This window comes from Polyodon spathula, chromosome 7 (genome assembly GCF_017654505.1).
Source record: "Polyodon spathula isolate WHYD16114869_AA chromosome 7, ASM1765450v1, whole genome shotgun sequence".
NCBI lineage: Eukaryota > Metazoa > Chordata > Actinopteri > Acipenseriformes > Polyodontidae > Polyodon > Polyodon spathula.
In genome coordinates this window covers 57,768,747-57,791,065 of record NC_054540.1, presented here as the reverse complement: position 1 = coordinate 57,791,065, position 22,319 = coordinate 57,768,747, and the positions used below count along the sequence as shown (strand labels likewise).

At 39.2% G+C, this 22,319-nt stretch overlaps 1 protein-coding gene across 3 annotated transcripts; it reads right to left on the bottom strand.

Moving 5' to 3' along the window:
• Positions 1-52: 52 nt before the first annotated feature.
• On the bottom strand, positions 53-22,260 carry LOC121318934 (androgen receptor-like). 3 transcript variants are annotated; one of them, XM_041256143.1, is made up of 8 exons: positions 20,063-22,260; positions 15,254-15,411; positions 13,989-14,105; positions 8,041-8,322; positions 6,590-6,734; positions 5,866-5,996; positions 5,459-5,604; positions 53-4,505 (listed from the first exon to the last, which is right to left on the bottom strand). In XM_041256143.1, the coding sequence occupies exons 1-8, from the start codon at positions 21,433-21,435 to the stop codon at positions 4,341-4,343; spliced, it is 2,517 nt and encodes an 838-aa protein (XP_041112077.1). In that variant the 5' UTR covers positions 21,436-22,260; the 3' UTR covers positions 53-4,340. The 3 variants fall into 3 exon arrangements, with proteins under 3 accessions (XP_041112077.1, XP_041112078.1, XP_041112079.1); XM_041256144.1 differs by having other exon boundaries at positions 15,260-15,411; positions 20,063-22,259; XM_041256145.1 differs by lacking the exon at positions 20,063-22,260 and adding an exon at positions 16,926-17,810.
• Between the last annotated feature and the right edge of the window lie 59 nt (positions 22,261-22,319).

Sequence of the window (22,319 nt, the reverse complement as noted above, 5' to 3'; positions counted from 1 at the left end):
CTTTACAAGACATCGTAATAACACAAGTCACAAAATTGCAATACATAACAACTGAAAAAGAAAACTTGCTTTATTGAGATCCGAGAAATAGGAAATAATACAAAAATGATAAGTACAGAATCTCTCTGCTGTTAACAGTCATTTTCAAAGTTAATTTAAAGTCTCAGAAAGCCAATATCTTGTCTTCTACGATTCATTGACTTTTGGTTTCTATTTCTCCCATCTCCCTCGAGCAACACAGACAAACATTACTTACGTGTCGCAGTACGTGAATGTACCAGATTCTGTAGATGATTGCAGACTGATAGTATAACATGGGAACTTGCACTGCACAGTCACTAGCATTTATCCCTTGAGTAACAATGGCTTTCAAACAACAATTAACTTTACAACATGAAAATATCATGAAAGTATCTTTTTACAGGGAATCCTATTTCTGAAGACCTGGTGCAATTGAAACACAAAGCACAGCTTAGCTGGTTGCTGTCTGAATATGAGGAGAGGGCAACATAGGTCTGGGTACCCCTGTCAATGTGTTTCTGTTTCTAGCACCAGGGGGGCCCTGTAGAGCAAAGTGAGAAGTTAAGCACTCAACCTTTAAAAATATAATATCAGGAATACAGAAGCAACAGCAATTATCAAAAGAATAATACACTAGATAAGTTAGTATCCATTGAACATGTCACTATTAATGCCAGGAAAACAGAACAATTTGGACTGTATGCTTATTACACATGCAAGCTGCAAAAGTACAACCAATCAAGAAAAACAAGGGAGAAGCCAGGCTTGTTCAGCTGTGAGTGCGACGACATGGTACAAAACTGTTCTACTGTTACCTTATACAGCCTTTTTATGGTATAGTTGTTGTTTTGTGCTCCAGAAAGGTGTTGGATCTCCCATAGAGCAGCCACAACAATAACTTGTACTTCTACCTGAACCTGTGCCTGTACTTGTACTTGTAGTTGTACTTGTACTCAGCCCTCTAACCATAGCCCACCTGGACTGAAATCAAACCACTGAGAGCCATGACATATCCCAAACTGGTGCTGCTTAATAGTTAATAATAATAATAATAATAATAATAATAATAATAATAATACTAATAATAATAATAATCATAATAATTAAAACTACACAAATGTATTTAAAGGGGCAATGTCTCACGCTCTCTGTTTCTTTATCACTAGACTAGCTTGTGCACTCTACTTTATCCCGTTTACAGTTTCTCTGCATCGAAGGTGGTTGTCTCTGTAGGGACACTCAGTAAAGTCAAACAGAAATTTCAAAAGGGTGTTCTTGTTACACCGATAACCCCTGACATGAATCACTGGCTGAGCTGCAAGGGACGCTGCACCTTTAAACTTCACCCCCTGAAACAGGGCTGTACATTCAAGTCTGAGCTTAGCATATGTTCTGATTTAGACCTGCATATTCTTCAACACGTAAGGCTGTATTGTAAGATCAAGGCACTGCTACATACGAGTTTCCAGTCTCACCCTCACCCCGTGAGGGACGGCTCCATATCTGCCAGAGTGTGGTGTATCCTTTCATTCAATAACGTGACTGAGCTGCACTGACCACTGATCTGCCTTCGACATCTGGAAAGATACTCTCCTGTGCCAAACTCTTTTAAGATTAAGATCAAAAAGGAATCTGGCACGTCTCAAAATAAGTGATTTTTTGTTTGTTTGTTTTTAAATCCGATTTAAGCAAATATCTTTTGAATGATTATAATTGTAACAATTTCTCAGTGAAACAGATATTGGAATATAGCCTAAGACACTGTTTAGTTAAAACTGCTACATGATCTCAAGTCAGTCCTAAAAGTCTTATTCTCTTGGTCGATTTCCCCACAGCGAGTCACATAGTCAGGCAACGTTCTAACAGTTTTTAATAAAAACAAATAGAATGGGAAGAACTAAAAACATACCTGGACTTGAATGTACAGTATGAACACTATCAACCCATAATCCCTGAATGGGGATACAGTCCGATTACAGTTTCTAAATGGGGTGTTAAACACCTGAAATGCATCTATAGAGTACACACAGTATTGCATGATAATACCCATGAACACACAAAAAAAAATATGTACAGTAAAAGTAACATATTTGCAAAAATAACTTGTAACATAATACGATGCAGAATTAGGTAGTTAGTTTCTACATTTGAAAGAGGTTTCTGTTTATAAAAAATGATTCTAATGTAACATTGTAGAATGAGAAATATGTTTAAATAAAACTGAATGCTGCACAGCAATACTAATCATATACATCACTATCAAAGCAGATTTGGGATAAAAAAATCTTTGAATACCAATAGAAAGAAATTTCAATCAAAATGCTTTATCTGGCAGTTGGGTCTGCAGCTAAGTTGAGCTTGTAACCTACAGTCATCTTCTCTAAACAGCAATTCATTTCCCTTGTTCTAAGACTAACCTTTGAAACAATCATTAACTTAACAACATTAAAAACGTCATGATCGTATCTTTTTACAGGGAATCCTATTTCTGAAGACCTGATGCAATCGAAACACAAAGTCCAATACAGTATATACAAATAACTCCTATACCCAAAGGCTGACTTCCAGCAAGCGATCTTCCCTCTGCATCGTGCAGCTCATTTATTGTTAACACATTTGGCTGAGTTACAAAACAAGTGAGGTCTATTTAACTGTTTCAAACAGTTGCACATCTAAAACAATGAAGGTAACAAAAGCCAACTTCTCAAACAGTGCCCGTGTGCATGTGAGAATCTTCAGGGCCATATTCCCAAAGCATTTACCAGACCACAGTCAGCCCTGAAAATAAACCGACTGAGTTCTTTATTTAAAGATTCATTAAATCAACTCAGCAGCACGGTGGTAAATGTTTTATGAGTCCGGTCCCATTGCTCTATGGAGGCATGTGAAACCTTAGTAAAGGTTCATATTTTAATAATGTAATCAACAGTGGCACTGTATGACCTGATGTCATTTAAATGAATTCACGACACCTCTGTAACTTCATTTTCTATAACATCTTAACCTTCAGAAGGAAATCTTTTTTTCTCAAACTTTTTTTTTTTAACAGCCATTTACAAAGTATAACAAAGTTTCATATACATAAAAAAAAAAAAAAACACAACCACCTCAACAACACAAAGTATAGGTAGCAAATAGCGTAGGAAAGTGTTTATCCAGGCGTTAAAAAGTTTATCTGGTTTAAAAACAGCTACGTTTCTATTATCGTATGTAAACTGTTACCATTTGGTAAAAGAACCATTCCTGTTATAGAAAACAATGGGTGGTAGTTTTAAATGAAAACATGTTGAAATACTGAGCAATTCCATTCTCACACAAAAGTCCATTACAAGGAAACCAGTTACTGCTGCTCAAGTAAAGACTACATTCCATGTGATATAGTTTTGAATGCAATGCAAGCCTGCTGCAAGCACTACATTGATATTGTCATACAGTTTGCTCCAAAGACTTGCAAGCATCTTCAAACACAGTGTCTGTATTCTGCTGTATGCTGACTACATGGTATATGCTAACAAGTCATTATCACTGCTTGCATTCAGACACTTTTCTACGATGTAGTTGGTACTGTGTATTCTATGAATATTTTTCATAGTATGGATAATGAATTAGAAGCACTGTAACAGTTTATACGATTCTCCACAGATGCACTAATAATATCTAATAATACAGTCAAATGAGTCAAGCAAAAGTAGAAAAAACAAACAGATTGCCTTAATGTGTTTTTCTATTGTCATATAATTCCAGGCAGCAGTTATTTTGGTTCTCATGAGTCATCTGCTTGTGATCTGTTTGGTAATAAATCAAAGAGCAATAACAACTTCATTGGTAGGGGTGCTGTTCGGTCCTGCCTTCTCTTTCTCGTACCACTAACCCCCAAACAACTTCCTCGGATATCTTTTTTGAATTAAAGTCTACTAATCGAATTCAGATGTGGAGGATTGAGGATGAGGAGCAGTAGACAGGTAGCATTGTACTGTTTACAAGATAGGGATAATAATATTTATCAGTCTTGTTGAATTTATTATTATTTTTTATCTGACAGACTTCCCAAACATGTAATAGATCTTGTAAACAGCTTTTACCATCATTACACACCACTATAGACAATAAATGTGCTGTATTCCTTTAAAGGAGGCCCAATGAAAAACATCAGAATTAAAAAAAAAAAAGAAAAAAAAAGTCTCGAGGAAAAAATGGTCTAACAGCATCTGCTGGAGACAATGCTGGCCCCCGCCTAAATGCGAGTGAAGAATGCTGAAACGGACACTGTGAGGAGAGGCAGCAAGTGATATGTGTCGGAGTGACGGTAGAGAAGAACGTCACTGCTTGTGAAACAGGATTGGCTTTGCCATTCCAGCGAGGATCTTTGGCACCTGCACAGAGATGATCTCAGTCATCATCTCTGGGTACTGGATTCTGCTCCCAGAGTGCCCCTGAGTCTGGACGAACATGTCGAATGTAAACTGGTGCAACTTCGTCACAATCTTCGAAAGGCAAAACAAAAAACAATATAGAAATCAATCCACACATCCGTAAATGTAAAACACTCTCCACAGAGGTGTACTGTACTGTATAGGGTTACCAGACGTCCCAGGGGAAACAGGGATTGTTCTAGTCACTTGGAAGTGCCACCAGCCAAGTTAAGATAGTCCCTATTGTGTATTGATTAACACAGCCTTTTTATAAATGATTTAATACATATGTTTATGATTGTGTTATTATATTTTTTTTTTATCTGCTTCAGAGTTTCTACAGCTTCAAATAATTGAAGAAATAAAAATTCCCGGTTTTTCACTCTGGAAATCTGGTAACCCTAGCACTGTACACAGTAATAAGAAAAGAAAACAGTACATTTATTTTGACTAAATTAATTAAAACAGTAAGTTCAGAGAAACTCTTTGTATCAATACTTAATAAAATATTTGTTTCTAGAAAAGAAATGTTTGTTATCGCAATGCAAACTCGTGCGCTTCCCTTTAACATTTCTTTTTAACCCTTTAAGGTACAAGGGACATATATGGCCTACAAATAGAAAACATTCTTATTTTTGCAATGAGGTGCACAAACAGGATTAAAGGTGTACTGACAGGTTGGACCCGGTCATTCAAATTGTCCGTTTCCTTGTGATACCTGAGTCACTCTAAAATGCTTCCTGGTTAGTAGTCACTTCTTGTTTTGGGCTTCAATTGTTTTTTCCAGTGGTGTAACTATGGTAGGACCATGTGAATTACAGCACAGTAACTAATAAGACCTGAAGCAAAGACAATCAAACAAAGAACCAAAAGGTTTTCATTGCAATAAAAAAAAAAAAAGTTTTTCTCATAAGTAAGTATATAATGTCACTGTCAGTTTCTTTTAGATGCGGTGCTACATTTCAAGGGGTTTACCTTGAATAATAGCAATAAATAAATAAATGCATGTGAATTTGTCTTCCTACCGGCTGAAGAGAATCCATGAGTCTGGTGAGCTGGTGATACCTCTGAGCACGGGGGGTGTTCACTCCACAGCTGCGGTACAATTCTTGGATGTAGTTCATCCGCAGATCATCGAAATACTTCTGAGTTTGCAAACCTTCCACTGGAACTAGAGATACAAAAAGTAAAAACAAATATGACATGCTTTATCATTCCTGCTACCCGGTTTTCAGATTGCATCTCGTTCAACTTCCGTTCATTTAAAATAAATCTTTATACTCTACATTCCTCAGAATGGGCTGCTAAAAGGGTGAACACTGTGAAGTGCAGTTTGCCATATCTCAAGGGTCAAGCTGGAGATTTGTTACTGCTCCCAAAAGATTCAACGAGAGCAGCCAACGATACCTGGAAGCAGAGGAAATGCACTCACTGATGCTGAAGAAGAACAGCGCCTTCATGCACAAGAACTCTTCCTGTGTGACCTGAAGCCAAAGGAACTCCTGAGCAATGTGTCGCATTGCTACGCAGTGCTCAAACATCTTGGATCTGTGCATTCGGACCCTACAGAGAGAGAGAGAGAGAGAGAGAGAGAGAGAGAGAGAGAGAGAGAGAGAGAGAGAGAGCAGTGAAGTCAGTCCAGCTTCAATAGTTCAAACGACCACACAGAAACAATACATTTGTATTGATTGTGCAACATGAAAGCAGGAACATATGAAATACTTCAAACCCACTTGGTTTGAGAGCCCGCACCTGACTAACTGAATGAGGCAGTAGACCCTTCTAACAGACTGGACCCAGGGGACAGAGGCATGAGAAGGAAAGGGACTATGTATTTGCTTATTTATGTTTTCCAATTGGTTAAAATTCCATAATGTGTAGGGGACAGTCTGTCCTCCCGAAGTTTAAAAACTAAATATGTCTGCTTCCAAAGACACTGTATCTGCAGCAAAAATATCGCATGGGTTTCAAATATTTGTTTTCATGTCTAGGTGGACAACGACCATGAAAGTCGATAGGAAAAATAACGGTTTCTGTTAGATAAAACATCCTTTTGGGGAAATGGAAAATGAAATAGAGAACAAAAGGCACAAGCTATTTTTGCTGTAAAGCATCCTCGTCGCTTGGAAACTTGCAAGTCTCACAGATGTACTCACTCATTGAATACAAGGTCTGGAGCAAAGTACAGCATGGTGGAATTGACGTTCTTAAAGGACCTCCATACCATAGCGAACACCATGGTCCCCATCCATGAATACTGAATCATTTTCATTTGGTCTTCCACATGCAAGTTTTGGAAACCTGCAAACCAAACAAAACAAAAAAATTGATTAAGATGCCTAGAGTGTGAAGGTGTTCAGAATTCCTGGTTTTGATCTTTGTATGCTGCTGCACCTACTAATCACTGGAATTCTCTGGATATCCTTTCTGAAAAAAACTCCAGCAGTATTCCCTGTATCTGGGCATTTAACCAAACTGCCTCTCTCCGAAAACTGAACAGGACAGAGGATTGAGTAACCGTCTCTATACAATGACAAATAATAGATCTGAAAATACTAAAAGGAAAGTTCTGCTTTCTCCCAGACAGACCCGTACACCCGGTTAACAGTAGCTTAAAACCATTTACTGTTTTTAAATTATTAATTTTATTAGATTTTTTTTCATTGTACGATACTTTACAAAAAATATCTTTCATGGTCCTTATCAAGGTTTCTAGAAAAACAAGGCAAACTCCAAACATAGCATGTTTCCAAGGACAGGAATGGTACAAACCATGATAACAACAAACTCCCAAACCTGCTCTACAAGCCAGCCACCACAGAGCACACTCCCTTCTGTTCAATCAGTGTCTCTCAGTGTCTCTATCTCTCTCTCTCTCTCTCTCTTTCTCTCTCGCTCGCTCTCTCTCTCTCTCTCTCTCTCTCTCTCTCTCTCTCTCTCTCTCTCTCTCTCTCTCTCTCTCTCTCTCTCTCTCTCTCTCTCTCTCTCTCTCTCTCTCTCTCTCTCTCTCTCTCTCTCTCTCTCTCCGCTCACGCCTCTCTCTCTCGCTCCATCTCTCGTGCGAGAGAGTGAGAGACTCTCTCCTCTCTCTCTCTCTCTCAATCTCTCATCCTCTAGAGTCTCTCTCTCTCTCTCTCTCTCTCTCTCTCTCTCTCTCTCTCTCTCTCTCTCTCTCTCTCTCTCTCGCTCACTCTCTCTCTCTCTCTCTCTCTCTCTCTCTCTCTCTCTCTCTCTCTCTCTCTCTCTCTCTCTCTCTCTCTCTCGCTCTCTCTCTCTCTCTCTCTCTCTCTCTCTCTCTCTCTCTCTCTCTCTCTGTTTAGTCTTGTTCTTATGCCCAGACTAACACTCGCCTGCCTAAACAAACACCTCCACAGAACCGTAGGTTTGGCCTAACTCAATTCAACTCAAGTTGTAGCTGGGTTCTAGGAAAACGCTTTCAGTCATCATCACTGATGCTGTGTGTTGATCATACCCAAATAGCAAATGGGTTATTTGCTGTGTAAAATGCAAGTTTTGTTCCCAGTTAACTAAATTTGGTCCTAAGAAAACCATTGCTTCACCAGGCCCCCAAACCAGACCTAATGATCCAAGTCTGACTTGTCTCTACCTGGCAGTCCTTTTGCCCACTTCACCATGCGCACCATCTGCCTCTCCCCCAGTTCATTCAAGCTGGTCAGCAGGTTTGCAGAGGAATCTGGCAATCTGTTATCGTGGCCAGCGAACACCACGTCTGGTTCAATAGTCTCCAAGATATTAAGGAAAACCGGCTGGTTCTGGAACACCTCCATTCTCACAATGTCACTCTGTTGCATTGCTGCATGCAGCGTCGCATTGTTCTGGGGTTGATTGCTGATATCCTCTGCCCCTTTCTTCTTCTTCAGCTTGCGAGCTTAAATGCCAAAAGGGGAAATAACAGAAAACCAAGTCAACACGGAGAAAAGGCATGCTCATATTATACAGTGCTCACTCGATATTTCCAAGAATCGCAGGTTCTGGTAGGCGAAATGACAGTGGTATCCAGCACCACGACAGCTGATGTCACAGTGGCACTGAAAACTTATTTTATGTCAGCGACTGAGCAGAGACAGAGCAGATTCGACAACTATCTCAGGAGAGGAAAAGGAATGCCCCCATTACCATAACAACAATTGGGACAGTCCAGGTGGCTCATTATTTAGGACTGTGGATGAGTTTGATTGTATTAAACATACAGGTCACCTGGGCTCTCATATTGGTGAATGAAAAAAATAAGTGTTAGGACATCTTTTTAAGCGTGACTGTACATTGAGATTTCCTGGAGGGGGTCTAGTTGTCTGGGGTAAGGATTCTGAGTTTTGCGATGCCATGAGTTTGTTGTACTTTTTTTGAGCCGGTATTAGGCTTCATTCCACCTGCTTCCGCTGAAAACTATCTGTACTCTTTTCTGGTATTTCAGAATGACGCTGAACTGTGATGCACACATGCCTCTGCAAGCAGAACACAAAAAAACACAACATTAAAAACTGATTTAGAGAGGATTTGAAGAGGTTTAAATTATCAAAAGCACAGAGAATTTAGATTTGAGCCTGTTCCTTTTTAAAAACAGTGCCATTTGATCCTGTAGACCAGAGTTGACAGGACTTTGGGTAACGAAGCACTGACTTCCTCCCTATTGTGGATTTTACCTTATAGCGAGCCACAAACGACACTGTTTGTGATCACCTGACCAGCCTGGTAAGCTCAGGGATAGGTGAGATGTTCACAATGAAAATTCAATTATAAAGGATTCAGTATTTGAAAAAAAAACAAATAAACTCTGCAAGTACTTTTTTCATTTTTGTATGAAACTTTTTTCATTACCATAAGCTAGTCCTGAATATGTGCATCGCTATAGATGCTTTGCACACAGTAAGACACTGTTTCATTTAATGAATGAAAGGAAAACGACCCTTTACCATTGCAGCCCAAATATTTTCACAGTACACTGGTTATCAGACAATCTTGCATTCTGTCTAAGCTTTATATCAGATGGCAAACTCCAAAAACCTGAATTTCTAAAACTGGCAACCTCAGTTTGATAAAAGTTTGAATGAGGTTGAGTGCATTAAATAAATAAAAAAACAGCAAAAAAAAAAAAAAAAAAAAATTTAAAATCATTACACAATCCGTCTGGAAAAACAAAGAATCTTGGGCAATGCTCAGGTTATTACAAACCTTTCAGCAAATTTCCTGTCGTAGAACAGCAGTCCAAAAGGAACTGCTTTCAACAGTAAGTGAATATATTTTATATTTAAAAACCTATTTAAATTAAATGCCAATGTGCTATTTCATTATAAAGCATCTATTCTAACCAGAAACTGTCAATTAAAAAAAAGGTGAGATATTCAGTGTATACCACTTTGACTGCAAAAAAAAGTAAGGTACTTTTATTTTTTTATTGTAATACAGTTCAGCTGTAAACTAACTTCCAAGTACACAGCAATTTGGGAAGGAAGCAAGGCTGTGATGTCTCATGAATGAAATCTATTTAGTAGATGCGGCCCACAATCAGTCCACAGTTGCCTTGACTACTCCCTGGCCCCTGTCCTGTTCCTCACTGCGGAGTGGGTGCCTTCTGACCCTGCTGGCATCAGCAAGACCGGGCTGCCAGCATGGCTCTGAGGGACCCAATCTCACTCCAGACAGGGCCAGCTGGAAACTAAACCTGTGATGAAATAAATATTAACCTGGAACTATACAGCAGGCACAGAAAGCTTTTGTATATCCCTGCTGGTTTGTGGTCCTTGGGGCCCTTGCTAGTTTGTGGTCCTTGGGGCCCCTGCTGGTTTGTGGTCCTTGGGGACCCTGCTGGTTTGTGGTCCTTGGGGACCCTGCTGGTTTGTGGAGCTTTAATATATGCAATCAATTTTAATAAGTTGTAACCCAAAGTGTTACACATTTTCCAGGAGTAATGAACAACTGAGGTGAGATATTTACTACCCCCAAACTTACATAGACCCCTTTATAAATTAAAGAGTAAGTATCTTTCCTTCGGTTTTGACGGCAATATGCTGTTCTGCTGTAGATGGTGCTGGCACTGACTGTGATGGCACCAAACCTCTAACATGTAGACGTTACCTAATGAGGAACCCTACAGCCGAGGGGAGGGATGCCTTGTGCTTATATTACATGGTAATTCATAATCCTTTTTAGAACAACCGGTACCTGTTACACAGCACTACTTTTGTCAGATGCAAAACTTGCTCCCTATTAATTTTTAATATAGCTTTATCTGAAGCTTTAAAGATCTCTTCATTTCCAATAGCTTTCAAAGGCTTCGTGGCATCAGTATGTTATTTAGCGAGAGCCCCTACTCCATAGGTACCAAGATTCACAGCATTCTGGGGTCGCTGTCTTCTACTGCGCAGCGTTTAAAATGTATTCCTCTGCCATGGCTGTAAATTGACCAATGTCCTTTTGCCATTCCTAGGGCAGGGAATAAATAGTTTGTCATTGGGTAATGCCCAGACAGTATTTCATATTCACAGGCTCTGTCTATTAGGGAACTTCTATTAATAGCAAGGTTTGGAAGGTCTGGCCAGGGAAAGCTAAACACTATTATTACCGTTATCAAGGTTAACATGTTAAAGATGACATCATATTTATTTGCACACATTTCCAGTTCATTTGTGTCCTGAGAGATCACGTGTGTCCTGACAGGACCATGCACATTTAAAGGTATTTACTGTCATTACTTAAACATGATCAGTACATTCTTGGGACTGATATCAAGCAGTCCTGGTTGTAACATCTAAATATAGAGGCTGTTCTGATAGCCCTGTGGTACATGAAAGCTCATTTTGTGAAGGTGTTATTTGAGCTCTTCTGATGCAACAATATTACAAACATTATTGCATGTCAGCGTTTTTCATCAATGTTGCCTCCATGAAATATTATGAGTCCTTCAGCAAGTGATAAAGGGGTTTTAATTGGCTTTAAGCATGCAGTCTCGTGTTTGCTAAGTGTCGAGCACAGTGGGTCGAAAGCTATAATCCCTCAATAAATTTTACTGACATCTTAAGTGTGTGTGGATTCAGTCCCTTTTTGCGTCTGTCACAATCGTTGCAAACCACATGTAAACCAGTTGGAAGTGTTGCGTGAAATGTACTAAACAAACACAACGCTGTTAGCATCATTTTAACGAATGCTTTGCAGCCGCAGTTCTTATTTGCACTTTAGCCTTCAATGAATTTGTAATTCTGGGCGTTCCTGCAGAAATCCGCAACAACAAGGTGGTGACAGTGCAAATGAGGGACAACAAAAACAATGTTATTTTGATTCTTGCACCCTTGCATGTATGAGGTTATCCTTCGGGCAGCCTCTGCTGCAGCAAACCGCAACTCAGCTGCCGATATTTTATTTGAAAAAATGTCGCACAACTCTCGCTAGAGATCTCGCTAAGATAACGCAAATAATTTTTAAATTAGCATATTGCAGCTCTCTTCATTAACATATTTTTTCTCAGTACATACAACAAAATGTGCACTTTGTGAACTGTCAAAACGAAAATGCAAATTGCAGTATATTTGCGCTGCGACTGGCCCATCTTAGTGCATCTACCCCTTTGTCTTGAAGCCCAGTAAATATGACCAGTTTTAACTAAGCCTTTTCTGAGAGTGTTTTAATCTACAGTGAGGTGTTTATATAATGATTCAATTCTTGGATTCCCAGATCAAATCATATTGGGGTGCATTTTAGTGGGGTCTCTTTGCCTATTTCCAAATTAATATCCATTCCAGCTGAAAACTCGCAAAAGATGAACATGAAACTAAACATGAAGCTTTTCTAGATTGATGTAAAAGAATCCAACACCAGCCTGTAAATATGAGCTCTCTTGTTTGTTATTAACTATGCACAGCGATATGGGATGCCACGGCATCAAGGCGCTATATAAAAATACATTTGTATTGTATGGTATTGTATTGTAGAATAGTTTCATGCCAAACTTATTTGTGTAGGCACTGGTGCTGCTGGTTCTGGAATGCCAGTTCAGTGAGGTGTTGCTATTGCGTAGTGACTTGCTAAGCCTTGAAACAAATCTGCTGTGACAGAAAGAGGAGTTTCTTGATTTTAAAGCACCGTTAAGTCTTACAATTCCTTATGATAATGACCACTCTACACTGGCTTAGTTTATCTAGGATTTCTCTAATATACACAACACATAGGGCTTAAATTTACGATAGAGTTTGATTTACAGCTTTTTAAAATCTCTGCTGTTAAATTATTTTTAAAAAAAGGATGTCAAAATGGCTACCCTTTTCTGTTTCTCCGCTGAAGTAAAAACAAAAATAACTGAGAATCTATTTTTTTCCTCACACTGATTTGAACTGCTTACAAACTATCTTTGCAAACCACTTGCTTTGATGGTGTTCCAAGAGTGCGTTCCCTACCTCCTAGTTTGCTAATTCCATTTCAGTTCACCCGTTCCTGCCCAGAGTATGTTTTCAGACAGCACACTGGCAATGTCCAGCAATGGGAAGAATGAGCTTAGTGCAGTAAACCACCCTCAAACAACGCTGGGAATGAGACAAACAAGTTGGTTTATATTGTCGCGTTGACAATTGTAATAGATACTTGTTTGTTCTGATCTTCTGTTTACAAACTAAAATTACATTTGTGATTTTACCCTTGAGATTTTACTGTGTATTTATATAGCACATATATAACTAAACTTTAAAATAATTATATATGAGTTACGGCATGACCATAGGTGAGTTTGATGAATCTATTGAAACAGATCTAGTCAGCTACTGTACTTTGTGGACTAGTTCTAGATAGCTGAGTTGTATTACTTTTTTTTGTGTTCTCGTACACTGTTTTTGCATTGCTTAAAACATTATAGAGAAGAAGAAGAAACAGTATTTTTGAAAAACAGAATTAAATATATAATAAGCCACGTTAATAAATTAATAATAATTGCATAAAAAACGCATTGCTGTACTGTTCTCTGTGTTAACGCCTTCTGGCGCAAACTGAATAATGGACATTTCAAAATGTTTAATTCACACGTCACCTGTCACATTCACATATCTGCTTTTAATGTTTTAACATTAACTGGAAGAAAATTATCCCCAGGACCCAGAAACCTAACTGTCTGTGTGATAAACAACAGCTTCTAGGCAACAGTGAAAGTGCACAGAAGTAGTATTAACACATAATAATAACAATAGATTGCGATTATGATTTAGCCAAGGCAGAGCCCCCCTCCCCCCAATATTAACCATTACTTATATTACAACCATGCTTTTATTTTACTTTCCTGCACTTCAAACTGACGCTGTGCTGATATCGTTGTAGTCTAACTACAGTGCAGAGTTTTTGTATGAACGAAATCCCAATCAAACTGCAGTTAAAAAAAAGAAGTGTATGGGGGGGGGGGGCTGCAGCTCTAATGATAATTGGGGGAAACAGAAATGTATTTTAAAGCACTGGTTCATGTATACGTTTTTAGGCAGTCCTGGGGTCCCGTCTCAGTTTGAAATAATTAAAATGAAAGATTTTACAGGAACTAGATTTTTTTTTTTTTTTTTTTTTTACCTCCAAGAGTCATTCCAACCTCGAAACACTTCTGGAGACGACAGGACGGGCAGTTCTTTCTCCTGAGCTTATCAATCGTGCAGTCATTTCGGCTGGCACACAGGTACTTCTGTTTTCCTTTAAAAGGTAAGCAGGTAAAGCGATCTTTAATGCCTTGCTCTAAAGCAGGACACACAACGGTGATGCACATGGAAACAGCAGAGGGATTGAAAAGCAGTCACATGTTGGCACAGTTCCTGGATCAGATCTGTTACAAAATGTTAACCTTGGACTTCTGTGGTATGACAATACTTTTGAACAACAAACAGAACACTTGTACTTTCTTTGCTTTGCTTTTCCAAAAGCGGGGACGGCTCTCTTTCTGTGCAGTGTGCCAGTTCATACCCCTGGCTGTATGTCTCCTTCCCATTCATTCTCTGCCATATTGCTTTTAACATGCAATTTACCACAGTTGTATCTGCATTCATGCAAATCCAACAGGAGTCCATTCCAGCATTCAAAATTATGCCACGTTGCTCAGCAGATGCAGAGCTTATTCTAAGGAAAGATGACTAATTTTGGTTCAAAACATTATTTCTTTCCCATATTTATTTGTCACATGAAAAGACTACTCCATGAACACTCATAGTGCACTGTAGTTACTTCACTCATGAACAGAGTCGTATATACCATAGCTTAACACTGTTTACCGTACGTTTTAATATGCTTTGCCATACCTCTCTGGGCTTTACCACGCTTTTACAATGCTGTATTACAATTCATGTAATAATAATAATAATAATAATAATAATAATAATAATAATAATAATAATAATAATAATAATAATAATAACAACAACAACAACACTGGGATTCCACTGATCCATCCCAAAAGCAGCATGTCGAAGCACATCAGGCTGCCCTGCTGAATAAGAATCAACTCCATGCTATTTCCTGTTCCATGCAGAAATTGTTCATAAGGTCAGTTTATTAAGTATGCATAAAAATAAAAGTTTCTATTGAGGGGAAGGGTGTCCCCAACTTCCTTTTAACTGGAGTTAGAACTAAGGAAAGATGTTGTATAATTACAGGTGTAGAAAGGTAACTGAAGACAGATTAGGCAGAGATGCCATTTAATCCAAACATTGTTTACCCAGCATGTTAATGCATACCTGAGTGTGATCGCTCTGTGTGAGGTGTGACTGGGTCGTGTGTCGTTGCTTCCCCTCGGGACCCCTTTTTCAATCTCAATTCAAATGAATGGATGGCGGCGCCCCGTGTCTTACCCTTACCTTCAGCTGCTCTCTTGAAGAACACCTTGCAGCTGCCGCAGGTGAGCGCTCCATAGTGACACCCCGACGCTTCGTCACTACAAATCAGACAGGTCCTCTGGGGCAGGAAGAAATACTCCATCGGGAAAAGAGTGTCTCTGCCCCCCTCCCACCTTGAAAGAGAAAAAGAGCACAACAAGCAAGGGTCACAGAATTACACTGTGAAACCCAAAGTACAGCGAAAGCTACCATGTGAATATGGTATGGAACAACTTCAAAAACATTCATATGAAAGATCTTTATAGTGTACCCTGTTCACGCAACACACAATATTTAATAAACAGAAAAGGAGAACTCAAATACTTTCACTAATCATAATAAAAACCTGCATATATATCCAGCTTTTATTATGATTCTAAACAGCACTGTGACTAAATTAAAATTCCAAAGCAAAGCCCTGCAGCTGTACAGCATGCCCGCACTTGACTTGTTTTGATAGGTTGAAATGCCAAGGCATCGGGTGACTACATGGCTTGAAATGTGCCATGACCACGCTCATTAACCCTGAGGTACAGCCTTTTAACTGTTACTGTGAAATACAGACAAACTGGGCCTACTCTACAGTAACCGCCCAGTTTTCAGAGGCAAAAAATAACTGTACTTTTTGCTCTGTAACACTTGTATAGGGCTGGTTTCACAGATCCAGATTAGCACTATTCTTGAACTACCTTACCTAAATTAACATCAGATAGTCCAACATTAATGCTAAGCAGGGTCTGGAACCAGCTGGTAGTGTTTACAAATAATAATAATAATAATAATAATAATAATAATAATAATAATAATAATAATAATAATAGGCTATTTACATGCTCTGTACAATACACTCTTGCACAAGTAAGACAAGCCTGGTAACCCTGAGGAAGCATTACTGGACTATGTGTACAGACATAACTATACCACGGTGACCTTTATCCGAATGCCAAGGTTTGAATACAAATAAAGAGCTCAAGGACAAAGCTGCTAGCCAGGCATAACAGCTCTCGAAGGGAACTGAATACATCTCTTGACTTGGCAAAGCGTCCGCTCTGAAATTCTGTGGTGGGAAACAACAACTATGCATTGCTTTAGTTTCTGGCAGAAGCAGCAACTGTTGAATTGGAGTAAGCAATCAGCTAGAATTTGGGAACTTTATCCTGGTTTCATTCTTTGTTTGAATTGATATTTATTTGGCACTGTGTGTGTGTGTGTGTGTGTGTGTGTGTGTAGAGTCTGTTGAAACCAGGTGAAATTATAATGGACCAATTACTTATATCTTAAGCACACAGACTCCACAGTTGTACATTAGTTTTATTCTTTACAGCTACAGTACTGCAGTCACTTATTACTGGATAATGAACCACAAAAACAAACAACATTAAAAACATTTTAAAAACTAAGGCCAATGAAACAGTGTTGGCTCAAGTCAGACTAGAATTAAATAATACAATAAAACATAGCTAAGCAAATGTTATTTAAGATTGTTCATTTTTATTTCAGACAAGTAAATACAAGAATGTTTACAACCTGGACAAAATACTGGAAAAAAATAACAAAAAAACCCAAAAAACAAACACAGAAAATATAGAATCGGCCAGCTTATCTGTCCCTTTAACATTTTTGTTGGAGGAAGCAGATTTTTACTCACCATATAATTACGGTGTTAAGCTTCTGTAAACCCCACTGCATAAACACACAATTTCACAGAATCAAAGCTGTGTTGTCCAGCAGATGTTATTCTGAAGAACTGCACTGACCTTATTTGCTCCTGATCTTGCAACACAATTGACCGGGGATGGGCACAGCAACCCTTAAATGCCCCTTTTACAATAGCGGTTTCCCATCCACGTGCCGCGTACTACACAAGCAGACCAGTGACTCTGAAATGAGTTCATTTTAGGCTTACTGTGGGATTGAAGAAGCAGCGTGCAGCTTTGTTCCTTGCAATCAAAATGGAAAAAAAAATAACCACAGCTCTGTGGCGTATAAATTATTACAGAAATGATTGTGATTTTACAATATTAGGTCTCGTCTCAGTCTGGGCATCCCTGTGTAGGGATGCTTCTTATTTCAACCCCACTCCAAAAAATACAGCTGCAGTGCTGCTGAAACATTTGAAATTGGTTTACTCTGTGTGTGCATGTGTGTGTGTGTGTGTGATAAGATCAGCTTTCCATCCACTAATGCACTGTGTTCCAAAACTGTAAGCCAAGGTCCTATTGGTTAATTGGCTTACAAGTAAGTAAGCAAAAGCCAACAAAATTCAAATATGGGGCGACACACACCCCTTGCAGCCATTGTAAAGAGTACCCCTCTGCTTATCCAGCACAGAAGGTGTATGGATGGGTAATGGATAATGGCAGTAGTAAATTTTATAATGACTTCTGGTCAAAATTCAAGAACACGTAATGATTTACAATAAGCATGTTTTGATTTATATGATTATATATACACTGATTCTATGAGATCATCTCAGAAACATTAACTATTAGAACCCCTAGGAATAGCAATCGTGTGAGGACAACACTTGCATTCCATTATTTTAAAGTTTTTTGAACTGCAGTCTGTCTCTGGGCCTCTATCCACTCGCCAGCCTGCCACGCTTTTATTCAGGCTTACAATTCAACAGCTGAAATCACTCCATATCCAGTGTCCAATCAACTGTCTTACTAATTAGGTGATTAAGTGCATATGCTTCAGTCATAGTCACTCAAGTGTATCATGGTCAAGGATGAATGATCCAGTGATTAAAAAGAAACCAAAAACATTTCGTCAATGTCCATCATTTATATACCGTATGTTTTTCGAAAATAAATGTGTTATAATAGTGATAAGTTTCTTTTGATGCTCTGACTGACTGCACATAAGACACCACAGTTATTAAATAGTCTCTCTTTTGTGGTTAAATCAGAATGAACAATATTGTTGTACTGCCAAAGTAAATCAACTCTTATTCTAGCACTTGTCATCACCACATTTATTAAACTGAATTTTGCCTCCCACTAATGTTTTATGTAGAAAACTGATTTGGAGCAGCCCAGCAGGCCCAAGCATTGCCTAGCACAAGGAGCCCTGCCTGATTGCATTCACTGTACTGTACTGGGGTAAAAAGGAAACGGGTGTGCTATTTTTAAACATGTTAAATGTCAAAGAAAATTACACTGCCTGATTCTGTGAGAGGGTTTCCATGGTGAAGATGGGCCAGGTTTGTATTTTTAAAACATATAAAACGTCAATCTCCGTTATCTGATGCTTTCTGAGAAACACAAAACTAAAAAAAAAAACTAATAACTAATAAGATAAAAATCTGAGACAAGAGGTTAACCTCTTCCAGCTCCTACAAGGAATAAGAAACAGCTGCAGAAAGCACAGGCAAGCAAACTAGAATCACACTGTAGCCGTGCTAACTGAAATTCTGTTAGTCATGTCTTTGTGTGTGTGTGTGTGTGTGTGTGTGTGTGTGTGTTGTATATATATATATATATATATATATATATATATATATATATATATATATATATATATATATATATATTATATATATATATAGTGTACATCCAAAAAATATAAAATAATAAAATAAAAGTATATATGGTCAAGAAAGTGGAATATAATATAGACAGACAGACAGACACACACACACACACACACACACACAGGTTTGTATTCCTATACTTGTGGGAACTTCTCACTGACTAACTATATTTTTATTTACTGTTTCTAACTCCAGCCAGACAAAAAACTAAATATTCTGGCACTTTTTTTAAGCATATTTAGTTCTTAAAAAGGTGTTTTACAAAGTGGGCTCGTCCCCACAACGTCGTCAGGAGTTACTACGTTTGTAGGGACATTTTCTCAAATTTAGTCCGCACATTGATAGTAATACCTGTCCCCACACACATACACACACAAAATGAGCACAACCAATACAAACATGTTGTTCAATTTATGAGCACCGCCAAAATAAAAACATGTCTCAGCTACATAGATGTCAGTTATTTTTTTAACTCCTTTAATGGTATCAAAATACTGTGTTTTAGCTCGAACTAAACTTTATTTCACGACCATGGAGTATAACCTGAATGCCTATGAATAAAGTGTATGGTGTGTAGCAATGCTGGTAGGCAAAAAGAGAAAAAAAAAAATAGCCATAGCCTACTTTATCCACAGGAACCAAACATAATTGAAGAAAAACTTTAATTGGGTTTATTTAATTTGCTCTAAAAGCAATAATAAGCAACACTGATCAAAAAGACTATATTGATACCAAAAGGCTTTCTTTGAGAACTGTTGCCGATACTGTAATATTTCAATGAATGCAATAGGAAAAACCTGATTTTTTTCTAAAACGAGCAAAACCTTTTCACTGAAGTATTGTTCTGTTTATTCTTCTAAACTGTATGACAAATACTAAGGCCCAAGTGTGTTTTAGCCGACATGCAGTCAGATTACTTTTGATAAATTTATAAATTGCGAAACACGTGAGTGATCGAAATATTTATCATGTTTGAACACGGTTACCCCGACCATGTAAACTGAAGCACTAATTATTAAGGAAAGGTAAGTCTTTAGTGCGCTTAGAACATGCAATCTCTTAGCCCGCTTACAACATTCAATCACTATGATGAAGGCCACCAACACATCCAATGATCACAATCAAAACATGTAACACCACAAGAAATGCGATGGGAGCTCGGCTGAGGGTTTGTGTGTAAACCAACACAGACATGAACTGCCCGGGCACGCTGAAAATAAAGCAGGCAATAATATTACAAAAACACGTACCGTGTGTCACCGTAGGGTACAGGAGCCCAGTCATTCCCTTCAGTTTTCAAACAAGGTAATTTGGTATATGGCATTGTCCCCACCATCCCACCGGGGTACCACGACTCTGTTGCCACTTCATCTTGTGCACACAGGTCGCTGCTCCTCCAGTGTTCAAATGGACTGCAGACAAACAGTCCGCATTGCGCCGTGTCCTGTGAATGCGTCGCAGGCGCTGAAGACCTGTAAGCTACACCGTCATTGTCTTTGTACCTACACTGGGCACCCCATTCGTTGTTCTGTTCTTCAGTCTTTATCCTAAAGCTGGGCGCTAGGTTGAAATGTGTAGGGTACTCGCCATCTGTGCCCACCTTAACTGTTTCTGATTGACCCAGAAGAGGTGCGTTTTTGTGCGGCATGTTCCCCGGCCAGTTTTGATTCTGCACACAGCTTGCCATGTTTGATGGCACCGACTGGACAGCCTGACTGGGGGCTAAGTAACCTCCGTCCATATTTACATGATCTTCGGAGTCTTCGCAACCCGTGAATTTAAAATTCACAGGGTCATCCTGGTGTTTTATTTCTGCAACCATCTCGCCCCCTTCTGAATGCGCAATGCTGTGGTGTTGGAGTGGGGCTACCCCACTCGTACTTCGATTCGCGTGGGATCCATTAAACATTCCAACATCCTTATCATTTTGCACTGATCTGCCATCATGTGCACTGCTGCGCCCAGGGCTCGAGCACCCTAGTGAAGGCACTTCGAACATGCAGTCTCCTTGTCTTCGGTCACTACTAAGATATGAGCCATGGCTTGACCTCAAGTCATTCATCTCGTTTGGTTCAATGTTTAAACCAAGCGATACCGAGACTGCCTTGCAGAGCTCCCTGGCAGTTTCAGAGATGGTGGTGCCGGTTGAATCGGTGCCCCTGCTTTGCATTCGCAATGAGGCGTCGCTGTCATTATACTCTGTGTCATTTTGTGGTGCGACGGATACAGCGGCTCCTTGTTGTTCCAGGCTGCAGTGGGGCAAATCAGAGAAGAATGAGGCACACACCCCCTCCTCCACAGCTCCTGCTGCAAGCGCTGTAGAGAATTCACTGCCGCTGCTCATTGCTCTCTTCGTAAAGCTGCGAGACCTGTCTGGAGCAATGAGCTGTCTGTTAAAAGCAGCACTCTGGACCTCGTCCACTGCACTCTCCGAACTAAGCGGCGTCTCGAAGTATGGCGCGCACTGGTTGCTAGTTTGGCGCATCTCCCATCCGTACTTCGAGTCCAAGCTCTCGCAGCTTTGGAACTGAGTTCGCACACTATGGAAAACGTTTTGGAAAGTCCCACGAAGAGGATTGTTGGAGGAGTCACGAAGTCCTTCTAATCCAATCTGAATTTCCATAATTCTATGCAATGCGCCTTTTGACGTAAATGTCCCAAGTTCTTGTTTTATTATAATTAAATGGAAATGAAATTAAAACGAATGCAAATGCATACAGCGTTAAATCTTAATAAAAGTTAAGAAAAAGCAAATGCTTGTAAACATACATGTACTGCTACTATCGTGCCACTGTTATTAATGGTGAGGTACGCAAGGAACAAATCCAAATCCATTCAAATGATATCTTCGTGCAGTCAATGATTTGTGTTGGTAAAACCAAATCCTAATTTTAGAATTCAATACAAGGTAATACTAGTCCAAACAAACACAAAATAAATCCTCACAATTCACAAAAAGCTAGAAACCATTCCTTGTTTATTTCAACAGAAAAAGCCCAGTCGCTTCAAGATCACCTCTCCGTCGCAAATACAATTCTACTAAATACAATCTCCTTAGCTTGTTTGTCGAGTACGCCCAGATCGTTTGAGAATACGAAGGAAAGTTCCAAGCGCTGCCGCAGAAATGTGCAAACGACTCTTCCGAGATACAGTCAGTAAAAACGGCAGAATCCTCCTTTTATGTCTTGGCTGTCTGGCAAAAGCCGAGCTATAAATGTTCCCTCATCTGTGATTTTGCTTCAGCTGTAGCGTCTGTCGTGATGCTAGAAACCTCTGTTTCAATGTCCCGTGCATGTGTGGGAGTGTCTTCACAGTATCTGCCAACCGAGTTTGACATTCAGCCCTATGGAATCCCGCGAGTCCAGGCCAAGTAACACGTCTATTACGTTTTAATTAATTGGAAATGTTAATCATTGTTACCTTTAATCCACAATACGCTGTGTGTGTCTACGTGTGAAGAGAGAGCGAGAGAGAGAGAGAGAGTGAGAGAGTGAGCGAGAGAGTGAG

What these genes read in the sequence shown, in the direction of transcription:
- LOC121318934 (XM_041256143.1), bottom strand. Translation starts at nt 21,435, where the DNA reads ATGGAAATTCAGATTGGATTAGAAGGACTTCGTGACTCCTCCAACAAT. An exon ending in GTACCCTACGGTGACACACG is followed by an intron (nt 15,412 to 20,062) that starts GTACGTGTTTTT and finishes TTCTCTTTCAAG; the next exon opens with GTGGGAGGGGGGCAGAGACA. An exon ending in GAGAGCAGCTGAAGGTAAGG is followed by an intron (nt 14,106 to 15,253) that starts GTAAGACACGGG and finishes TACCTTTTAAAG; the next exon opens with GAAAACAGAAGTACCTGTGT.